Source organism: Geotrypetes seraphini, chromosome 1, assembly GCF_902459505.1.
Source record: "Geotrypetes seraphini chromosome 1, aGeoSer1.1, whole genome shotgun sequence".
Lineage (NCBI taxonomy): Eukaryota > Metazoa > Chordata > Amphibia > Gymnophiona > Dermophiidae > Geotrypetes > Geotrypetes seraphini.
The window spans coordinates 423,698,809-423,715,313 of record NC_047084.1 but is presented as its reverse complement, the minus strand read 5'-3'; the positions used below and the strand labels follow the sequence as shown (position 1 = coordinate 423,715,313).

At 37.2% G+C, this 16,505-nt stretch overlaps 1 protein-coding gene across 9 annotated transcripts in view; it reads left to right on the top strand.

Moving 5' to 3' along the window:
* The window catches only part of MPDZ (multiple PDZ domain crumbs cell polarity complex component), a 550,514-nt gene that overhangs the window by 486,115 nt on the left and 47,894 nt on the right, over positions 1-16,505 (top strand). For 8 of the 9 annotated variants that reach the window (XM_033918923.1, XM_033918958.1, XM_033918933.1 and 5 more), the window contains 2 exons: positions 9,710-9,832; positions 15,224-15,328. In XM_033918923.1, coding sequence (XP_033774814.1) covers positions 9,710-9,832; positions 15,224-15,328 — 228 coding nt within the window. The remainder of the gene's footprint in view (positions 1-9,709; positions 9,833-15,223; positions 15,329-16,505) is intronic. The other variant, XM_033918951.1, reaches the window with a different exon arrangement.

Below are 16,505 nucleotides of genomic sequence, written 5' to 3'. Positions count from 1 at the left end.
TAAATAATATACTTAGATTATTTTTGGTTTATATTTTTGAGTGAAAATTGAAAGATATTTTATAAAGAAGGAAAAAGTGGAAAAAAAATAGAAAAGGAGAAAATATTTTCTAGAAAATTGTTGCAGTTAGGTTTAAGGGGGATCAACATTTCAAACAAGATTTAAAGAAAAGAAATGAAAAATTTTAAAGAGACAATAAGAAAAGAAGAAAAGAAGATTTTGACAAGGTAAGAAGAGGGATGGAGCATATAGGAAGTGAAGAAAATATGAGGAACAATTATAAGATTTGGATGGTTTCTTAATGTGAATTTATAATTTGCATTTGAGCGTGACTGAGATAATATGAGGACACATAAATGCTGCATTGGAGAAATGTGGGAACTTAGAATATAATAAGATGAAAAATACAAAAGACTATTGATGTAAAGAGAAGAAGATGTGAAGATGGACTGATGGAAATGACTTGAGCATTATTTAGATTTACAATTTGCATCTGAAATTGACTGAGATATAAGGATGATGTTGCAAAAATACTTTATTGGAGAAAGATGAAATAGCAATCTGCAAGAAGATGGAATAAGAGACTGAAACAGCAGGATGAAGATGTACAAGTGTTACAGTTGTGCAGCATGGAGAATAGACTGTAATAGATTGAAGATGCAATGAAAATTAATGAGAGTTTTAAAAAATATGAGGTCTGCTTGGTTGAAATGTTTGATCCTTCTTTTGATGTAAGGTTAAAAAAAAAAAAAAAAAATATGAATATTATAGGATGGAGTGATGTATGTTCCATTGAAGTTGTGAGAAACTTAGGTTAAAAAAAAAAAAATAATAATAAAATAATAATATTAATCTTGGGGGGGTATATATTGTAAGAAATGGTTTCCGAAATATTGGGTATATACTTTTATAAATATATTAGAGGTATAGGATGGAAGAATGTTTGGAAATTTGAATGAGAGGGGAAGTATATAATAAAGAATTATAGTAAATATAGGTATTTAGGGTATTGAAGAATGGATTGACTGCAGGATAATTTAGTGTTGGTTGTTTGAAAGATTAGAGAAAGAAAAATGAGTATGTTATTGCCTGTGGGGAGTTTATTTTTGCTCAGTAATATGTGCGTTTCGAAGTTTGCATTTGTGTTAGGGGAGGGGAGGGTGGGGGATGGGAATAGGGGGGATGGGGAAAGAGGGGAGGGAGGGAGACTCATATATTGGTTTAAGGAAAAAGAAAAAATGTATATTTTATGTTTGAGTGGATTATATATGTATTTTATATTTTATTTGTAAAATGGGTTTTAAAATTTTTTCTTTGAATGTAAATGGCCTTAATCACCCTATAAAAAGGAAAAAGGTATTGGAATATATTAAACAACAAAATATAGATATATGTTTCTTGCAAGAGACACATTTGTCTGGAACAGAGTCTATGAAGCTGACAGATAAGTGGATAAAACAATGTTTATTTGCACCAGCGGTAAAAAAGAAGGCAGGAGTAGCAATATTGATTAATAAAAAATGTTCAGCAACATTTAATATGGTAAAGGCAGATCCTCAAGGAAGGTGGGTACTTGTTGACATGAGCATGGGCAGTAATACAATGGCGTTACTAAATATATATGCACCTAATTCGAATCAAAGTGAATTCTTTAAATCTCTACAACAATTAGTTTTACCACTGGCTACTACTAATTTAGTGGTGGCTGGGGATTTCAATGCTGTTATAGATCCAATAATGGATAAAAAGCCTAGTAGAATTATGAAATCAATGGGATTAGAAAATTTGATACAAGCATGTAATTTGAAAGATATATGGCGTATTCTTCATTTTAATGATCGGGAATTTACATTTTGTTCACATGTTCATCAATCGTTTTCAAGAATTGATTATATATTTGTTTCAGATCAGATTGTACAGCAAGTTGTAAAAGCTGACATAGAACCAATAGTAATATCTGATCATGGTGGTGTGTGGATAGAAGTTAACTTATTAGATCAAGATAATTCCAAACCTGTATGGAGGTTTGATAATACTTTGCTTGCTGATTCTAAATTTTTACTCTGAATTTCAGATAAAAATGAATGAATATTTCAGACTTAATGACCTAGAGGAAATGTCGATTGGAATATTATGGGATGCTTTCAAAGCAACTATGAGAGGACAAATTATATCATATTCTGCGTATAAAAAGAAACAGATAAGAAAGCAATTTGCAAATTTGGAAAAAGAAATTAAAAATTTGGAATTAAAATTGGTTAATAAATGGGAACAAGAGACATTTCAATTATTGTTAAAAAAAAATGTGAATATAATGAAATTTCCTCTGGATTAGTAAGGAAAGATATTTTTGCTCAGCAAACGATGTATTATGGTAGTGCAAATAAGGCTGGAAGATTATTGGCAAATTATTTAAAAGCAAAGAAAAGAAAGGAGAAAATAAGCATAATTAAGGATGAATTAGGACATTCTCATTCTCAAATTGGAAATATATTAAAACAATTTTTAAAATATTATAAGTCACTGTATTCTTCTGAGTCTTATTTAGATAAAGAGAAAGATGGGTTGGATTTTTTGAGTTTAGTTAAAGGACCTAAAGTTCCTGATCATATAAAAGGAAGTTTAGATAAACCTATATCATTAAAAGAGTTACAAATGGCATTGAAATCCCTTAGAGTTGGGACCGCTCCAGGTGGAGATGGATTTACAGTGGAGTTTTATAAAGAATTTCAAATTTCCCTTTTACCATATTTATTAAAACTATATCAGGACCAACTGAATAAAGGTTGTATATCAGGCACTATGGCAGAATCTTTAACTATTGTTTTGCCAAAGCCAAATAAAGATCCAACATTGGTGTCAAATTACAGGCCTATATCTTTAATAAATGTAGATGGTAAAATATTAGCTAAGATTTTAGCATTAAGATTGGCTAAAGCTCTTCCGCATATAATAGGAATAAATCAAACTGGATTTGTTGCTCAAAGACACTCTTCAAATAATACTAGACTGGCATTTCAGATGTATTATTTAACAAGACAAATTAATGATCCGGCTTTTTCAGTATCACTAGATGCTGAGAAGGCTTTTGATCGTGTAGAATGGAATTTCATGTATCAAGCTATGGAATGGTTTGGTATTGGATCCGGATTTATACAAATGATTCAAGCACTGTATAGCTCCCCAACTGCTCGTTTATACATAAATAATAATTTTTCAGATGCTTTTAAATTGCAGAGGGGAGTTAGACAGGGTTGTCCATTATCTCCTTTGCTCTTTGATATAGTTCTTGAACCCTTGTTGTTAGCTATTCAACAGGCAAAGGACATAGAGGGTATTCCATGTGCTGGAGTGGAATATAAAGTATCCGCTTATGCAGATGATATATTGCTTCATTTGAGGAATCCGGAAACAACAATTCCATGTCTACTGGAGATAATAGATACATTTGGAAAATTCTCAGGATACAAAATAAATTGGAATAAATCAGAAATTTTACCTTTAAATGTGCATTGTACAAAAGGTATACTTGATTCTTTCCCTTTTATTTGGAAAGAGGATGGTATAAAATACTTAGGTATTTGGTTGAATAAAACACTTGAAGAGACGAGAATAAACGAAAAATTTTTATTACAAAAAGTAACAGAGTTATGTGAGCAATGGAATCCTTTACATTTGTCATGGTGGGGAAGAGTTCAAACTGTTAAAATGATGATTTTGCCTGTAGTTTGCTATCAATTGGGAATGATACCAGTGTTTTTTCAGGGGTCTTTTTATAAAAAATTAAATAGTATTCTGGTTAAATTTATTTGGCTGGGTAAAATTGCAAGAGTGGCTCTAGTGTCTTTGCAAAGACCAATTGAGGAGGGTGGGGTAAATTTTCCCAATTTTTATAGGTATCATCAGGCCTATATCATGCGCCAAGGTATGTATTGGGTCCTCCCAGAGCTTTTGGAACAATTACCAGAGTGGTTAAGGGTGGAGAGATCACTTATTTTTCCACTTAGGCTTGATCTTCTGCTTGGTATAAAAGTGCCTAGAATACGTAAAGACAATAGAGTATTAATGGATACTTGGAAAACATTAAGATTTGTAGATAAATTAACTAGTGATTCTATTTTAAAATCGAAACAGCAGACTATTTGGGTAAACTCCAAGATACAAATAGGCGGGTTTAAGATTGTCTGGAAGGATTGGATTAAAGCAGGTATAAGATCCTTAACGGAAGTAATTGATAATGGTAAGCTGCTTGATTTTTCACAATTGCAACATAAATATGGTCTGAATAAAAAACAAAGTTATAAGTGGTTGCAATTGAAGCAGGCTATTCAGGTGGGGTTCCCTGAATGGAAATCTTTAAATGATCATTACAGCTTAGAATTCTTATGTTTCCAGGCAGATTTTCTGGGACACCAGGCCGCAAAGTGGTATAAAATGATATCTAATTATCTGAATAAGAAACCAAAAAATGGATTAAGAGATATTTGGAGCATTGAGATTAAGCATCAAATTAATGCATCTCAATGGCCACGTATTTGGTCTTGGAGAATTAAAGGTACGATGTCGGCATCTATTAGGCAAACATGGTTCTTTTTGTTGCATAGAGCATTCTGGACCCCTACTAGATTACAAAAATTAGATTGCTCTAAGTCTAATAGATGCTGGCATTGTAAAATTGAAATTGGAACTTTAGACCATCTTTTATTTTATTGTCCATGTATTCAGGCATTTTGGATATCAATATGGGATCAAGTTAATATATTGATGGAAAATCATGTAGCATTATCCTACGACACAGTGATTTTTGGAATGTGTATGAGGGCCAAAAGTCAAATATCTGCAGCAAACAACAAATTATTGATGATTCTTACTGGAGTGGGAATTCAACAAATAACGACTAATTGGAAAGACTGTTCTAGATTGAATTGTAGTTTTTGGTGGAACTCAGTTTGTCATTTATATAAGATGGAAAGATTTCTTGCCGTACAGAGGGGATATTTTAAAAGGTTTAAGGAGGTGTGGAGGCCATTAATTGAATATTGTAATGATTAAGGGTTATTCTTTTTCCTTAGGGGATAATTTGTAAAAATGGGGGGGAGGGAGAGTCTAAATATGTATATGTTTGGATAAAATATTTTGTTGATAGGGGAGGGGATGGGAGGTGGGTGGAGGGAATTAAAACATGTGTAATAATATTGCTTAAGAATGTCAAGTGAGTGATGTGAATTACTTGTAATAATATTGTACACTTGTTGAAAGAAATAAAAAGGAATAAAGATGAAAAAAAAAAAAAATATATCACCAAAAAAAAAAAAAAAAAAGAGGAAATGCAATTCTGGACTTAGTTCTAAATGGACAACGAGGACCAGTGCAAAGTGTAGAAGTAGAGGCGAACTGGACCACAGGGACGAAACATCGATCCAAAACGACGAACACGGCGCTGAACTTTCGAAAAGGGAATTTCGAAAGGATGAGACTCATGGTGGGGAAGATGATCAAGAAGAGGATAAGCACTGTAAAGACACTAGAGCAAGCATGGTCCCTTTTTAAGGACACAGTCACTGAGGTGCAAAATCTATATATACTGCATATCAACAAGGGATCCAAGAGGAAAAAGATCAAGGAACCGGCATGGCTCACTGTAGCGGTGAAGGAAGCGATCAGGGACAAGAAGACTTCGTTTAAGGAATGGAAAAGGTAAAAAATGGCCGATAACTGGAAAAAGCACAAACAGCATCAAAGCAGGTGCCATAAGGCGGTAAGAGGGGCCAAAAGAGACGAGGAAAAAATAGCTAAGGAGACGAAAAACGTCAAGCCGTTCTTTCGATATATTAAGGGGAAATGACCCGCAAAGGAAGCGGTGGGGCCGTTGGATGAACGAGGAATGAAGGGAGTACTAAAAGAGGACAAAGCCATCGCCGACAAACTGAACACATTTTTTGCGTCTATGGGTACTGAAGAGGATATACGCAACAACCGGAAGCCAACAGGCTATACGCGGGAAATGAAAACAGGAAACTGACAGAGTTGATGGTCAGTCTAGAAGAGGTATGCTGAGGCTTAAAAATGATAAATCCCCAAGACCGATGGCATCCATCCGAGGGTAATCAAGGGACTATAGCTGAACTGCTTCAACTGATAGCCAATCTGTCAATCAAATCAGGAAGGGTTCCGGAAGCCTGGAAGGTGGCGAATGCTGCACCGATCTTCAAGAAAGGTTTGAGGGGTGATCTGGGAAACTACAGACCAGTAAGTCTGACCTCTGTACCGGGAAAGATGGTAGAGGCACTGATAAAGGACTGCATCATTGAGCACCTTGACGGACACGATCTGATGAGGACCAGCCATCATGGCTTCAGTAAAGGAAGATCTTGCTTGACGAACTTGCTACACTTCTTTGAGGGAGTGAACAGGCGGATAGACAAAGGTGACCTGGTCAACATTGTATATCTGGATTTTCAGAAGACTTTCGACAAGGTTCCACATGAACGACTACTTCGAAAAATTGCGAGCCATGGAATCGAGAGTGAAATGCTCACGTTGATTAAAATTTGGCTGGCGGATAGGAAAAAGCGAGTGGGAGTAAATGGACAATACTCGAACTGGAAAAGCGTCACCAGTGGAGTGCCGCAGAGTTCAGTGCTTAGATCCGTGCTCTTCAACATATTTATAAACAATGTGGAAATTGGTACAACGAATGAGGTGATTAAATTTGCAGACGATATAAAGTTATTCAGAGTAGTGAAGACGCAGGAGGATTGGGAACATCTGCAATGTGACATAAACACGCTCGAGAAATGGGCCGCTACATGGCAGATGAGGTTCAACGTAGATAAGTGTAAGGTGATTCATGTCGGTAACAAAAATCTTATACACGAATACAGGATGTCCGGTGCAGCACTTGGAGTAACCCCCCAGGAAAGAGACTTAGGAGTACTGGTCCACGCAATGTGGCGAAAAGGGCAAACAGAATGCTAGGAATGATTAAGAAGGGGATCACGAACAGATTGGAGAAGGTTATCATGCCACTGTAAGAGGCCATGGTACGCCCTTGCCTGGAATACTGAGTCCAGCTCTGGTCGCCTTACATGAAGAAAGACACAGTACTACTCAAAAAGGGCCAGAGAAGAGCAAAGAGGAGTTGCCGTACACTGAGAGATTAGAGAAACTGGGCCTCTTCTCACTTGAAAAGAGGAGACTGAGAGGGGACATGATAGAAACATTAAAGATACTGAAGGGAATATACTTAGTAGATAAAGACAGATTGTTTACCTTCTCCAAGGTAGGGAGAATGAGAGGGTACTCTCTAAAGTTAAAAGGGGACAGAGTCCTAACAAGCATAAGGAAGTTCTTTTTCACCCAGAGTGGTGGATACTGGAATGCTCTTCCGGAGGCTGTTATAGGGGAAAACACCCTCCAAGGATTCAAGACAAAGATAGACAGGTTCTTATGTGTCTTTCAATGCCACTTTTGTACTTCCTCCCGTCACTAACACATCTAAAAAAATGTATTTTACTCTCACTTTATTTCAGATGTGTACAAGATGCAGGCAGAATTTATTGTGACAAATATAAATTTATAAAAACCTTTTTACCAAACAAGGGACCCGACACGGTCCGTGTTTCGGACAAACCTTCGTCGGTGGTCCAATATGCAAAAAGGTTTGAAAAATATGCCACAAAAAATATAGAATAAAAAATCATAAACCAAAAAGGTCCAATACGCCGAGAATCGCCAACTGCTGCCTCATAGATAGTAAATTATAGTGTACCTGTATAGTAAGTTCAAGGCATGCAACTTTTCTCTAAAGGTCAGTGAGGTTTGGAGAAAAAGCATGCATTTGTTAAAATGAAATTCTCATACAATTTTTGGAAAGAGGTTTAGTGAGTTAAAAAGGATCATCTGGTAAAGGAGGATAGCATATGAGAACTTGGAGCTCATTGTCTCTCCCTGCTGAAACAACTGATCAAAAATACAGTTTTCTAGGAGAGGTGTTTAAGTAACATTTGAGCCAATGGTTCAAAAGGAGCTTCCATGAAATGGCGGAGGATGATGTTCAGATCCAGAAAGGGAGGTTGTGTTCATTGACTCATAACTCCATACTTATGAATGGGGAAAGTGTTTCTGATGTTATAGTGGGTGATCATCTAACATCCAGTGATCACTAGATGGTGTGGTTTAATATTAAGAAAGGTATAGAGAAAGCTGATTCAAAAGTGAAGATTCTAGATTTAAAAAAACCCAAAAAACTAATTTTGTTCAGATGGGGAATTACATCATGGAGTTGTCTATATGGGATCATCTGGAAGTAGTAGGAAAGCAGTGAGAAAAATTGAAAGGAGCCACTCTTGGTGTCATTTGTTTTTCAGACTGATAAAAACTGGGTAATAAGAATGTATTTTCATAGCGCTGACAAGTTGTTTGTGGGTGGGAAAGTATGGGTTTTTCCTGACATCTATGTAGATACACAGGAAAAAAAAAAGAAAGCAATTTTTGCTTCTATGCTCCCAGGCCTTGGCCCTGGGGGCGCATTTCTTCTTGCATTTTCCCTGCAAATTTTTAATTCTTTTTGAATCTAATAGATATCTTTTCCTATGAGCCCAAACAACTAAAGGCTTTTCTTGAAAATAAGTGTAAGGTACAGGTCCAGATTAAGGATGCGAGGGAAGAAAATGGATAATTGTTATCTAATGTGAAGTATGAAAATAAGTAGACAAGTAGTCTAAGACGCCTTTTATATTCTTTTTTCTATTATCTTGTATTTGATCTCTTGGGAAATGCCTCCTTACCTGAAATCGCTCTCCTTAGTATAGTGGGCTTATAGGGGAATTATAGCTATTGAAATTGTGAAGTTTATGAAGTTTTTCTTTAGGTAACCTTTGTTATGTAATTTTTGATATGCTATTTGATTTCTGTAATGTGTTATATTTCATTTTAAAACTGAATAAAGAAAAAAAAAGAATAATGTTGCCAGCAATAGGACTGCATTATTTGTAACTAATTAAATACTAGATCCAGTTTCCAAAAATACTCTGTGCAGGTAAAGTATAAAAGCACTTTTGTCTGGCATAGTCTTAAACAGATTTTTAATTGCAAGTTACCATATAGTTTTATTTAAAAATAGATCTTCTATATGCACTCATGTACCCTGTATTATTTTAATCCTCCTTCTTGCAAGCATCTCCTATACAAGCTCTCTCCCACCACCCTTTTGACCTCTGAGCCCCTAGCATACCCAGAAATTGCTCCCTCCCTCACTCCCTTCCACAACTATAGCTACTATAGCAGGAAAAAGTACGCTTGCTTCCTGTTCCAGCATCTACTTACAAATAAGGGCATTGGGCAATTTTCAGCCTATTCTATATTTTACATTAGTGTACTTTTTAAATGCAATATCTATATTAATTTTTTTACAAGGGCAGAGTGGCTAAGATGAAAAAAATATTAAAGCTACTCCACATTGTTGTTATTCCTATTTGTTCTTTATGTTTTTCTCTTTGTATTGTATGATTTTTCATATATACAATAAAATTATTGAACTAAAAAAAAAAAAGATTCATATATCTGTTGCAGGAGATCTGTTGTCTTTCACATACCATAGTATAGAGTACTGGTATGCAAAACCCCATAGCTATCTATTTGAGTAATGTGTAAATAAATATTTTAATCAAATACAGAGTCCGATTTTGTTTCATTAACTTACTAATAGGGCCCTTCTGATTCACTGGGAATTAGCATTGCCGGTGGAGTTGGGAGTCCCCTTGGTAATGTTCCCATATTTATTGCCATGATGTATCCAAATGGAGTTGCAGCTCAAACTCAGAAACTAAGGGTAAGTTTGACGTTTTCCATAAATTTGTGGAACTAAATCTATAACTTTAAATAATGACTTGAAAGTGTTCTTAATTTGACAGCCTGTGCAACTGAAAATGTGTGTTTTGACATACAAAATAATTCAAAACCCTTTATATTTCTTTTTGTTTTTTACTGTCATAAAAATGAAAATGTAGAAGGAAAATGTCTCAGAATCCAAAGAAGCATTCTGTCATCAGCTAAAAAAAACCCTCTTCAATTGTACTATATGACAAAATTTTTCTTCACCTCTCTTAAATAATGTTTAGAAAAAAAAATCACACATCTGTCACAGCAATGGTTCCCAGCGTTTCACTTTTTCACTGCTTCAGGGAATAAGGACTGTGTGCTTGAGAAACTAAAAAAACAAAACCATAAAATTACTTCGGTATGTCCAAACACCCATTTAGGAGAAAACATTATATATTTTGCTGTATTCATTTATCATTTAAAAGCACTGAATGGAATTCCTGTGCTCCTGACTCTCAAAAACGGTTTTTAACTGTTTATGCTTTTATTCATCTAGAAGAAGGGATGTTTTCTGCATGTACAGAATGTTATTAAGAAAACTTATTTTAAATTACGAATGTTAAGTAAGTTTCAATTGTATTTGCCTAAGCATGATTTTAGGAATGTTCAATTTATTGTAACAGCAGGGTTGGATTATAATTGGCACTTCAGTGTGCCAGTTATAAAATTGCATTTATTATGAACTAGGTTATTTTGCATATGATAAGGGTTATTTTGCTTGATAGCAAGAGAAAATGTCCTAGCAATTCTCCTCTAAAAACTGATGGCTTGTTTGCTTGCAAATCTGGTCAATGGAAATTTTTGCACATAGGCTGAAAATTTTGCAGTTTTATACAGGAGAAACATTTGATTTAAAATCATAATCAAAACAAGGCACAAAATTTAGGTAAATATAAAATTTTTATTATTACGTTAATATAATACAAGTACAAGATCCTGTATCCAAAATTCTTGGGATCAGGCATATTTCATTTTGTTGAATGATTCAGATTTTGGAATGGTAATGTTAAGTCAGAAGAACACACAGCACAAGACTATAAATTTGGTAGCAAACTTTTTTATTTCAAAATAAGGCAAACATGCATGAGTGGAGGAGTGGTCTTGTGGTTAGGGCTGCAGCTTCAGCAACCTTGGGTTACAGGTTCAAGCTCAGGGCTGCTCCTTGTGACCCTGGACAAGACACTTAACACTCCATTGCCCCAGGTACGTTAGTCAGATTGTGAAGCCCACCAGGACAGATAGGGAGAATTACTTGAGTAGCTGAATGTAAACTACTTAGGCTATAAGTGGTCTATAAATACTAATTCTGTTACATCCACTCATCTGTAGAATAGGTGTTCAATCTGTACCCATGAACCGGGTCTTGCAGAAAGCCACATATTGTTTTCGGCTCCACCCATATCTGCTTATTTTTCTTATTTTTGATGTAAGTTGACCCTTTTGGTGGCTTTGGTGCCCTGAGACACTCTGCCTGGGAAAGAAAGTAGTTTCCGCAGATCCAGACTGCAGCTTTGCAGGACAAGCTTCAGGTGGACCTATGGAGCCAGCCTGCTGTATGCCAGCTTGGAGATACACATGAACCTGCATTGATTATATGTGTGTCACGTCGGGGAAATCGACTACTTCCTGTTCACATCAAATTTCAGTTTGGAGCTTTTGCGTTTTCTGAATTTGGGGTAAAGGATCTTGTACCTGTAATATCATTTATGTCTATCTTAACATTAAAAACAAAAAGACATTTCAGACTTGTAATGGAAAGTTAATTGAGAACTAGGGAGAGGAGGAGATAGTGGATGCTGCGGATGGGTAGACTGGATGGGCCATCTGGCCTTTATCTGTTGTCATGTTTCTGTGTTACTGTACAGCTTAGATAGAATGTTGTTAAACATTTAATAATGACAGCATTGCCAGTCATTTATGATTAATATTGGTCCGGAACAGCTAAATTGGAGTGCCAATTTAAGCTAAGTACAGTGGTACCTTGGATTATGAGCATAATCCGTTCCAGGAGCATGCTCGTAATCCAAAATGCTCGTTTATCAAAGCGAGTTGCCCCATAGGAAATAATGGAAACTCGCTTTGATACGTTCCCCCCCCCCACGAGAACCGGCATTGCTCCCCCCGAAGCCCCCCTCCCCTGCGTTCCCCCCCCCCCCGCGCGATTCGGCACCCTTCTGCCACGATCAGGCACCCCCCCCCCGACGCGATCCGGCACCCCCCCGACGCGATTGGGCACCCCCCCCCCCCCCGCCGCTTCTTACCGTCATCTGGGCACCAGCTGGGCCTTGAGCATGCGCAGATGCACAAGACCCAGCTGAAAAGGAAGCCGATCTTCGGGCACCGGCACCAAGCACAGGACATGCCGGTGCCAGTGCCCAGATGATGGTAAGAAGCGGCGGGGGGGTTCCCAATCGTGGCGGGGGGGGTGCCAGATCGCGAGGGGAGGTTGCCGGATCGTGCGGGGGCGCTCGTAAATCGAGCCATGCTCGATTTCCGAGGTGCTGATTTTGCAAATGTTTTGTTTGTCTCGCAAACTGTAATAGATGTGAACAGCTCAGTTTCTCTGTGCTACTTTCTAACTACCATTAATTAAAATGTCTCAGCACTATATTTTCTTATGTGAATTGGATTTGTGTATATGTGCAGGGTTCATGATCTGTCTGCATGTGCAAAGCACACACTTAGAGGGTACACTGCTTTCTGAGTCATAGGATCAGAGTGGGACAAACAGGATCCTCTTTAAATGGGACTCTCTGAAGTGAATCCATTTGGAACTGTCCAGAAGCTGAGATACATGTTCTTTCGATTCTACCTAACAAGACACAACGAGACCCAGAATCCTGCAATAAACATGATGCTAGCTGCAAAAACCCTGAGAGAACATATAACCCAGCTTCACAGGGAGAACATCTTTAAAGAGATCTACATGAACTGGAAATGGTTTTCAAGGGTGATGATGCAGAGTAACTGAAAGAAATCTCGGTGAATCTGGAAGATGTACTGAGTCAAATCGACAAGTTAAAAAGTGATAAATCGCCAGGACCGGATGGTATAAATCCCAAGGTACTAAAAGAACTCAAACATTAAATTGCTGACCTATTGTTAGTGATCTGTAAACTGTCGCTAAAATCTTCTATAGTACCTGACGATTGGAGGGTGGCAAATGTAACGCCGATTATTAAAAAGGGCTCCAGGGATGATCCGGGAAATTACAAACAGGTAAGTCTCATTTTGGTGCTGGGCAAAATGGTAGAAATGATTATAAAAAATAAAATTGTGGAACACGTAGACAAACCATGATTTAGTGAGACGGAGTCAGCATGGGTTCAGCCGAGGGACATCGTGCCTCACAAATTTGCTTGACTTCTTTAAAGGTGTGAATAAACATGTGGATAAAGGTGAGCCGGTTGATATAGTGTGTCTAGATTTTCAGAAAGCTTTTGATAAAGTTCCTCACGAGAGACTCCTGAGAAAATTAAAATGTCATGGGATAGGTGGCAAAGTTCAGTTGTGGATTAGGAATTGGTTATCGGATAGAAAACAGAGGGTAGGGTTAAATGGTAATTTTTCTCAATGGAGGAGAGTAAACAGTGGAGTGCCACAGGGGTCTGTACTGGGACTGGTTCTATTTAACTTATTTATAAATGATCTGGAAATTGGAACGATGAGTGAGGTGATTAAATTTGCAGATGGCACTAAACTGTTCAAAGTTGTTGAAACGCTTGCGGATTGTGAAAAATTGCAAGTGGACCTTAGGAAATTGGAAGACTGGGTGTCCAAATGGCAGATGAAATTTAATGTGGACAAATGCAGTGTGATGCACTTTAGGAAGAATAACCTGAATCACAGTTACCGGATGCTAGGGTCCACCTTGGGGATTAGTGCTCAAGAAAAGGATCTGGGTATCATTGTAGACAATACAATGAAACTTTCCGCCCAATGTGCGGTGGCTGCCAAAAAAGCAAACAGGATGCTGGGAATTATTAAAAAAGGGATAGTTACCAAGACTAAGAATGTCATAATTCCCCTGTATCACTCCATGGTGCGACCTGATCTAGAGTATTACATTCAATTCTGGTCTCTTTATCTCAAGAAAGATATAGTGGCGCTGGAAAAGGTTCAAAGAAGAGCGACCAAGATGGTAAAGTGGATGGAACTCCTCTCGTATGAGGAAAGACTAAAATAGTTAGTGCTCTTCAGCTTGAAAAAGAGACGGCTGTGGGGAGATATGATTGAAGTCTACAAAATCCTGAGTGGAGTAGAACAGTTACAAGTGGATCAATTTTTCACTCTTTCAAAAATTACAAATAGGGGACACTCAAAGTTACAGGGAAATACTTTTAAAACCAATAGGAGGAAATTTTTTTTCACTCAGAATAATTAAGCTCTGGAACACATTGCCAGAAGATGTGGTAAGAGCTGATAGCGTAGCTGGTTTTAAGGAAGGTTTGGATAAGTTCCTGAAGGAAAAGTCCATAGTCTGTTATTGAGAAAGACATGGGAGAAGCCACTGTTTGCCCTGTATTGGGAGCATGGAATATTGCTACACCTTGGGTTTTGGCCCGGTATTAGTGACCTGGATTGGCCACCATGAGAACAGGCTACTGGGCTTGATGAACCATTGGTCTGACCCAGTAAGGCTATTCTTATGTTCTTAAAACTCACCAGAGACTTTTCTATTCTATGGGAAAAAGAGACCAATTGGTTTTCCCACCAAAATTCAAATTTGTGCCCAACAGACTTTCCTGCCTCACACACCTCAAGCTCCAATCAATTGGGTTTGAGGATCTATTATATAAAGACAAACTGCAGACCTCACAGCATACCCTGAAGAAAGCCACAGCATGATAGCTGAAACATCGGTTCTACTTGGCAAGACGCAGCGAGACCCGGAAACCTGCAATAAGCATTTGTTTTTTATGCAGTCCTACTTAAATGGAAAACTTAATCAGTAGCTAAAAATCGCCATTATCTGTTAAGTTTGTACCTCACCCCTAGAATACTTCCATTTCCTCCTCTTTCTAAATTGATAACTTTTGGCTAAAAAATAAAGTAGCTGCTAGCTAACCACAAATTTTAAAAAATATAAATAAATAAATAATGAATGAATGAATATAAAAGTAAACTCCTTTAGAATATCAACTCTAGTATGCTCATTTAGCATATGCATCAGAGCTCTGTTTTCAAATATTTTAATATTTATTCATTTGATTTATGTTTATTCAATGATTACAACCCACCATTCTCTTTCAAAAATATATCTACAATAGAATGTTAATGGGTATGACCTGATTTCGCAATACTGAAAACGCATTTTTAACTGTCTTCCCTCACCCCAAAGGTTGGAGATAGGATTGTGACTATTTGTGGAACATCCACTGAGGGCATGGCACACTCCAAAGCTGTCAGTTTATTGAAAAATGCTACAGGCGCTATTGAACTGCAGGTAAGAAAGTTCCTGATAGAAACTTTTCAAATTTAATTTATTTTAGGGACTGCAAAACAGAAATATAAATGTTATAATCAAAACCTTTAGTAAAAAGAAATGTATTTTAATATTGTGCAAGTAAATACCTTCCATGACTGTCTTGCCACTAAACAAGGTAAATTAAGCTTTTCTTAGGGGTATGTGTGCTAAGTGTCAGTTACTGCATGAACACAGTAGCTGTTACTACACTGGCACAACAGCACATGCTAATTTGTATGTTAACTGCATGTCGTGTAACAAAGCAGGAAATGGGTAGAGAATGGGCATGAACTGCACATTACAGCTAGCACACAGTGCTTACTGCACAATGTCTTTTGCGAAGTTAGCATATTGGTGCACTTAATGCTACCTGAAAAGGAGGCATTAAGGCTCAGATTCTCTAAACGGCCCCATTGTCGGTAGCTGCCTTCAAAGTCAATCACGTGACAATGCCATTTACAGAATCGCACCTCCGGCAAAGGTAAGCACCAGAAATGTAGGCCAAGGTTTTCAAGGCCTACATTTTCGGTACCTACCTTTGACGTGAATCGCACTTCCGGAGGCACCTTCAGTGGCACCTTCAGTGGCATTAGGCGCTGGTAGGCACCTCCGGAGATGTGATTCTGGTGCCTTTTTATAGGCACCGGTAGGCACCTTTAATTTTTTTTAAAGTAGCATTTTAAACGCGTTTTTCACTTAGGCACCTTGTAGAGAATATGGGCCTAAAAGTATCTATCCTAGGGGGGAAAAATATGGGCGATAAATACCTATTTTTTGCAATAACCGCAGGGGATATGCTAAGCACACTCTCAACAGTTACTGCACAGCCTTTGCACTTACCATGTAGTAACTTTTCCAATTAAAGTATAGTGAGTGCAAAACTTTACCACATTTTACTAAGCAGGTTCTTTATTCTAAGTTACCACAAAGTTAATCTATAATGTTGAGAGTAAAGTTAAGAATGAAGAACTTTACTCCTACATTCTCTGTGAGTCATTGTTTAAAATTTTCCTATCTTCTAGAAAGGAGCCCACTAGAAAGCATTATCATTGTAATCTGAAATGAGGATAAGGATTAAATCCTTTTTTTCCTGCCTCATGCAAAATCAGCTAAAATACTTCTGCATATTTGAGACTGGGCTCAAACCCAAATCTGT